Source organism: Diospyros lotus, chromosome 10 (genome assembly GCF_014633365.1).
Source record: "Diospyros lotus cultivar Yz01 chromosome 10, ASM1463336v1, whole genome shotgun sequence".
Classification (NCBI taxonomy): Eukaryota; Viridiplantae; Streptophyta; class Magnoliopsida; order Ericales; family Ebenaceae; genus Diospyros; species Diospyros lotus.
In genome coordinates this window covers 21,568,510-21,575,424 of record NC_068347.1, presented here as the reverse complement: position 1 = coordinate 21,575,424, position 6,915 = coordinate 21,568,510, and the positions used below count along the sequence as shown (strand labels likewise).

The 6,915-nt window shown below is 39.0% G+C and overlaps 1 protein-coding gene across 2 annotated transcripts; it reads left to right on the top strand.

Moving 5' to 3' along the window:
* Positions 1-364: 364 nt before the first annotated feature.
* Positions 365-4,466, top strand: LOC127811702 (organic cation/carnitine transporter 4-like). Of its 2 annotated transcripts, none has more exons than XM_052351827.1 (2): positions 365-821; positions 3,239-4,466. In XM_052351827.1, the coding sequence occupies exons 1-2, from the start codon at positions 401-403 to the stop codon at positions 4,390-4,392; spliced, it is 1,575 nt and encodes a 524-aa protein (XP_052207787.1). In that variant the 5' UTR covers positions 365-400; the 3' UTR covers positions 4,393-4,466. The 2 variants fall into 2 exon arrangements, with proteins under 2 accessions (XP_052207787.1, XP_052207789.1); XM_052351829.1 differs by having other exon boundaries at positions 394-821; positions 3,234-4,466.
* The last annotated feature ends 2,449 nt before the right edge of the window (positions 4,467-6,915 follow it).

The window sequence follows — 6,915 nt, the reverse complement described above, 5'->3', positions numbered from 1 at the left end:
CATTAGGGCAACACAAGCCTTTATGTAGCAGCAGGCAAAATCGGGTCAGTAAGAGATAAACACATGAGCCAAGAGATATGGGCTTTCAGCCCACATTAAGAAACACACGGCCCAATTAAGAATGAAACGTATGGCCCACATAAAATTCAGCCCACTTAACAACAACTTTAGAACATACTATATACATTTAAATGTCACGTGGATAAAATAAAGCAATCCATTTGAGACACATTAACCTAACAAAAAGGCTGCCCTTAAAGAATATAAAATCTATCATTATTTTCACGTGAGCTAGCTAGCTAGCACATTACTCCTATAAATAAGCCCAACGAAGATCAGATTTTTCCAATTCGCAGTTCAAAAATTCCGCTTCCACTGGCTCAGCAGAAAAAACAAAAACATGAAAACGACGTCGCCGGATCTCAGCGCCGGCGAGCTCCGGATGCCGCTTATTCCCCCGGCGAAGACAGTCTTCCCCGACGACGAGAAGCATAAGCTCTGCATAGACGACATGCTACAGGCTCACTGTGGCGAGTTTGGGCGATGGCAGTTGAGGCATTTCGTGTTGACGAGCCTGGCCTGGGTTCTCGAGGCCTTCCACACCATGGTCATGATATTTGCCGATCGGGAGCCCGCCTGGAGGTGCGTCGGCGCAGCCTGTTCCTCCTCTTCCGCCGCCGGCTTCTGCGGCCTGGAACCCGGTTCCTGGGAGTGGATCGGCGGCGACAGCAGCTCAACCGTGGCGGAGTGGGGCCTGGTGTGCGGTCAGAAGTACAAGGTTGGGTTAGTCCAATCCCTCTTCTTCGGCGGCTGCATGATAGGTACTTTCTCCCGTGTTCTCTCGCTATTCCGCCATTTTCGAGCATTAATTTAGGTTTTCTCTGTTGCTATGCCCTTCTAATTCTGGTTCAGTTTTTTCCGGGAAAGTATTCTGGGAATATCTTGACATTGATAGGGAACTGGCAACAGTCCATCATTATCATTGTCTCATACTCTTTCTTCTATATTTTAATAGGTTTCTTTCTTGCCATTTGCAAATATTAATTAGTTTATTCCCAACTTGTTTTCTAGTAGCTATGGAAACCTCGATTGATATTAAATGTTGTTAATTAATTACTAGCTACTACTATTTTAGTAATGTTAACTTAAGTTATCTGTCCGCTTTCAGATTATGGGCTCTCCAGAAGGTTGGTTGTACGAGAAAATATATCTATTAATTAATTCATAAAAAGAAAAAATTCATATTAATATATTTTTAATTATATATATCATACCTCCAAATAAGTCCTCTATAATTACCCCATCTTGATTATTGATGAAAGTCACTTCCTTTTTGCATGGCCATCCAGAAGGGTTGGAAACCCTTCCTTCTCTCTTTCCACACATATATAGCACCATTTTAAGGGTGTCCCTGGCCCCGTTTGCGTCTCTCGTAAAGTGAAACCCATTCAAAAGATGTTGTGTTGGCCAGAACTAAAAAGGAGTGGGTCTTACCCTAAACTAGTTGGCATGACAATGATAAGATGTTGTAGTTACCAGAATTTTAGGGTTTTTTACTTGTAAAAAATTGGAATAGTTTTTTAGAAAAAAAATTTATAGGAATAGAAAACTAGAAAATGTATTCAAATTGATTTTTTTTCTAAATTCTATTTTTCAAATTTGTGTTGGAAATTTGATGTTTTCTTTGTTAAAATGTTACTGTGTTTTCCCTTACAGAACCCCAACTTTGAATCTCAATAGCGTCCACGTCTCCACAAGACTGTCACACAAAGCTTCTTCACATCTTCTTTCATCGTTCATCGTTCATCGTTCATCTTCACACAATTTGTTGTTAGGTCTTAGCTAGAGACCTGACAAGAAATCCTCAAGAATTCTATGGAGAATTCTAGAGAATTAGAGAAAGAATTAGTAGGAAGAGAAAAGAGAAATAAGAGATGAGAGAGAGAATAAAGAATTTGAGAGAGAATTCTAGAATGATAATATGTCTTTTATTGGGGGAGATCAATTCATATTTATTCTAATCTCCCCAACTCAAGTGAGAGCGTTCCCGCCAAAACACATAACCTTATGACCAAGCATGTGCACCCGGCTTATATGCCCTCATTTCCCAAATACAATTCATTAAGGAAGTACGTGACAATTACCTTCCCCTTAAGGAATTTCTTGTCCTCAAAAATACAAACTAGACTAGCTACCTTAAGAAATTGCTTGAGCAAATCTGGAAAGTATTCTCAAATATTGTTATTTGTGTGTAGATGGGACCATTTTACTAGCACCTGGGTTGTGGGAGCTCTTTGTTTGTAAATGACCCTCTTGTCTAGGATAGCTGTTGGTTCTGCCTTAGACTCACTGCTCCCAGCACTTGTAGGTAAGCTTGGACTCACCATCTGACCTCCCACATACTTCTTCAGTAGTGACACATGAAATACCGAATGAATTCAGAAATTCTTCAATAATTGAAGGTTATATGCCACTTTGCCCAATTTGGCTATGATGGAAAAAGGCCCATAGTACCTCAGGCTTAGCTTGGATATTGGCTCTATCGTCAATGCTTTAATATGTGAAAGATCATCATAGAGGGGGATGAATTGAATGTTTTAGGAATTTTTGATATATTTAAAAGTAATTGTGCTTTAAAACTAATTTGAAATTTGAAATATACTTTTCATGACATAAGAATGTTGCAGCAACTTAATATGAAATTAAATCATTTTCATACTATACAAATGTATGAATGAAAAATATCATTTCAGGATGAGAATAAGAAAACTGGTAATCCTAGCAACAAGAAGATATTGTTTGATTAAGTTTCAATTCTTATAGAACGCATTTATATATATATGAAAAGCTAATTACATGCAAGAAAAAAAAATTAGGAATTCTCTATGCTTGCAATTGAAAATTGAAACTGGACAGATTTAAATACATTTATATATATGCAATGAAGACTGATACGAGAACGCTTAATGAAGATTAAGATAAATTGAGATAAAATAAGGATACATTGCATAGCATTTAAAAAGAAATACTCGAATACCAATATATGCTGTGAAAAGAGCAATATTGCATAATACTTGTGAAATAGCATTTTATGAAATTAAGGAGAAAAACAATACCATTGAGGTCATGAAAATCAAACCCTATGAGTGAATAAACTACTTCTAAATGTTTAGGTTGGGATGAATTGAGGATTGAATTGCAGAGACGTAAATAACTTGTTTGTGTTGTTGAAGATCAGGGGCTGGAATATTTGGACATCTCTCAGACTCCAAACTGGGGAGAAAAGGATCCCTAATTGCAGTATGCGTTCTCAACGCCGCCTTCGGTTGCTTAACGGCCCTGGCTCCAGATTTCTGGACCTACGCCCTGCTCCGCCTCCTCACCGGCTTCAGCACCGGTGGTGTCGGCCTCTGCGCCTTCGTCCTCGCCACCGAGCCCGTCGGCCCCACCAAGCGTGGCGCCGCCGGCATGTCCACCTTCTACTTCTTCTCCTGCGGCATCGCCATGCTCTCCGGCATAGCCTACATTTTTCAGTCATGGAGAGCTCTCTACATAGCGTCGTCAATCCCTTCCATTCTCTTCCTTATCGCCGTCGTCCCATTCCTCTCGGAGTCCCCTCGATGGTACCTCATCCGCGGCAAGCTCAACCTCGCCATGAAAACCATGCAGGGCATCGCCAAGTCCAATGGGAAACACCTTCCTGAAGGGGTAATCTTGGCCCTGGAAGAGGAAACCAACGAGAACACTACCACTGCAAATGCTCAAGAAAAACAGGCGATCGCAGGCTCTGTAATTGACGTAATTCGGTTTCCTCTAACTCGGGTTCGTTTGTTTCTTTCAGTCGGCATTAACTTCCTGTGTTCAGTTGTGTACTACGGCTTGAGCTTAAACGTCGTCAACCTGGAAACCAACCTCTACCTCAATGTGTTCCTCAACGCGGTAGCCGAAATGCCGGCGTTCTTGTTGACGGCAATCTTGCTGGATAAGATTGGAAGGAAGCCGTTGGCAATCGGGACGCAGTGGTTCAGCGGTTTCTTCTGCATTATAGGGGGATTGGTTGGAGGAAATGGGGCGTGGAAGGTGGTGAGGATTGTCTGTGGGTTTTGGGGGATATTTGGTATGGGCGTAACTTACAACTTGCTGTTCATATACACGGTGGAGCTGTTTCCGACGGTGGTGAGGAACACGGCGCTAGGATGCGCGACGCAGGCGGCGCAGATGGGGGCGATTCTGACGCCCTTCGTGGTAGTGGTGGGCGGGTGGATGCAGTTCGCGGTGTTTGGTTTGTGCGGGTTGGTGGGAGGGTTGCTGGCGTTTTGCCTGCCGGAGACGTTGAACCGGCCGCTTTACGACACCTTGGGTGGCATGGATGAAGGTGAAAGTAGAAGCTAATTGGAGGCAATCATTGGTTTTTGAATATGAAATGTGGATTTTGTTGTTTATTGGATTTCTGCTGTTTTTTTTTTTTTTGGGGGATAACACCAAGATATGGGAGAATACTTGGGCCTAGTCTAGTGAGTGAGTGAGTGAGAGTGTGTTGTATGGGTTCGGTCCAATGTCTTAACAATTAAAATTTGATATATTCTGCTTAAATAATTTTTTATTTTATTTCTATTTAAATGATTATTTAACTAAATTAAAAGTTTTTTAAATGCTGTGATTTCATTTGGTCCATAAAATATGGACCCACTCATATACCTAAATAGTTTCTTTCACGGATAAAGTAGAATTCTTTTTATAAAGCGAAGCCAAACCACTAAGCTTAATTAATTTCAATTAAAAATAGTGTCCAATATATAGAACACTTTCACTTTTGAGTCCAGCTGTGGCAGGAAGGAACCGAGACGATTTGTTATGGCCTTCAGCATATATATATATATATATATATTGGCATTAAATTGGGATGTCCATTTGCTCTTTCTAGGAATCATCACTTTCAAATGTATTCCAATTTAAAGGCCTAAATTGCCCCCCAACAGGCCAGCAAGCAAGTTTCGAGAGCCCAAATTTAGTTTTTGTTGTTACTGCTGCTGCTCTGTTGCACCAATAAACATGGTGAAACAAACACACATTAAGGAACGTTGGTCGGCTTATGTGATATTGATAAGTGTAATGAGCCTTTTTTTTAACTTTTAAAATTAAAACGTAAAGAGATGCAACATGAAACACTCTAATGCAAATCATCTAAGCTACCAAAAAAGTTTTCATTCGTCAGTCTTGTTGACATTTTGCATTTTATCTAGCTAAGCTAGCCATATGTCCCTAGAAAAAGGGTAATTTTGTCTTTTGAGTTTCAAATTTATATTGATATATAGTGCTAAATAGTACGTAATACGAGACTTTGGCTAAAGATATAATAATGACATTATGACTCAAGAAAATTAAATTAAAGCAGTGCTGCCATTTTTTGAAAGGGGGAGGGGTTTGGTTGTTGAACAGGGCAGGGCAGGGCAGGGCAGTTTCAGGTTGTCATGCATAGCATAGTTGTTTGTATTAATTAAAAGGAAAGGAATTTGCATTGGTTTGGTTTTTAAGATATTATGAAATAGAAATAGAAATGTTTTTATTTTATTATATCTGGTTAGACCATGTTATTGGTAGGTAGACGATGAGTTTGTTTTGGCAAACCAAATATTAAAATTGAATGTGAAAATAGTATTTCCCATTAAACTTTGGCATTTGTATTTAAAATGTGAGAATGAACATTGAAGAAGTTCTTGCGGTTTGGAAACATCAAAACATTTTTCCCAATACATATAAAGATAAAATAATAATTATTATTATTAAACATAGATTTAAAGCATAATATATGTTATACACTTGTACTTTTTGCTATAAAGTATTAAAATTATATTTTTTCATTATAATGTTTTTTAGAGAAATTTATTTACACAAATAATAATATGTGCTTTTTAGTTATATACAATTTTTCACAACTTATAACTTTTTTTTATCAAGCATATAATTTTATAATTGATGTGGAGTACCCTAAAAAAATCAAGTAAAAAATCCAAAGAAATATTGAAGAAGGTCGAAGATCCGAAAAACCCCAAAGAGTCTTTCAGGCTAAAGTCTCTCGATGACTTCAAAGAGTCTTCGGGGCAGCCATGCTCTTAAATCCTTAAACCCTCAAGCCCAATGAGTTTTTTTCGACAAAAGTCTCCCTATGCTCCTGATGACTTTGAAGAATCTTTGAGGAAAAGCCTCATCAAATGTCTTAAGTCCTTAAATCCTAATGACTCATCCCAAAGAGTTTTCTAGGCTAGCCTTGATTCTTGAAAACTCAAAAAGTCTTTGAGGAAGTCTCATTGAAAGGAGCCTCTTCCGAGACATCTCATTCTCGAAAGTATCTTTAAGCCCTCTAACCTCATTTGCAACATTTTTGTCTGAAGAGTCGAGCCATCTTATCATGTCACGTGACCCATCCATCGAAGCATATAAATACCCCCATGGGTTTGTGCCATTTAGACCTAGATCTGACACTCGAAAACTCATATCTAATACTTTAGATCCAAACTCATCTAGAGATTTTCATCCACAGACATTCATTCGAAGCCTCATACAACGTATACTCATACTTCATTCTACATCATGTCATCATCTTATTTTGACATCAGAGGGTCTGCATGAGAGAGTTCCCTGTATGTCTTCTGACTATACTTATGTTGCAGGCTCATTCGAAGAACCCAAAGCTTAACACCTCTCGAAGACTCACAAATTTCTTGGAGCCTGGTCATTTGAAGACCCCATTAACTAACAAAGTCATCCGAAGACTCACTGTCGAAGACCCAAGTCTCCCATAGTGTGTGGGCCCCACCATTCCCACGGGGTTCACATATCCTTTCAAATTGTCTGCATTGAGTAATTGTTATATTTATCCGACGCAAATAATATAACAATTCTGCTAAATTAAAA

Bases quoted from the DNA above. Each gene is read 5' to 3' on its own strand.
- LOC127811702 (XM_052351827.1), top strand. From the start codon at position 401: ATGAAAACGACGTCGCCGGATCTCAGCGCCGGCGAGCTCCGGATGCCG. The intron at 822-3,238 runs GTACTTTCTCCC...GTTGAAGATCAG, and splicing joins CTTCGGCGGCTGCATGATAG to GGGCTGGAATATTTGGACAT.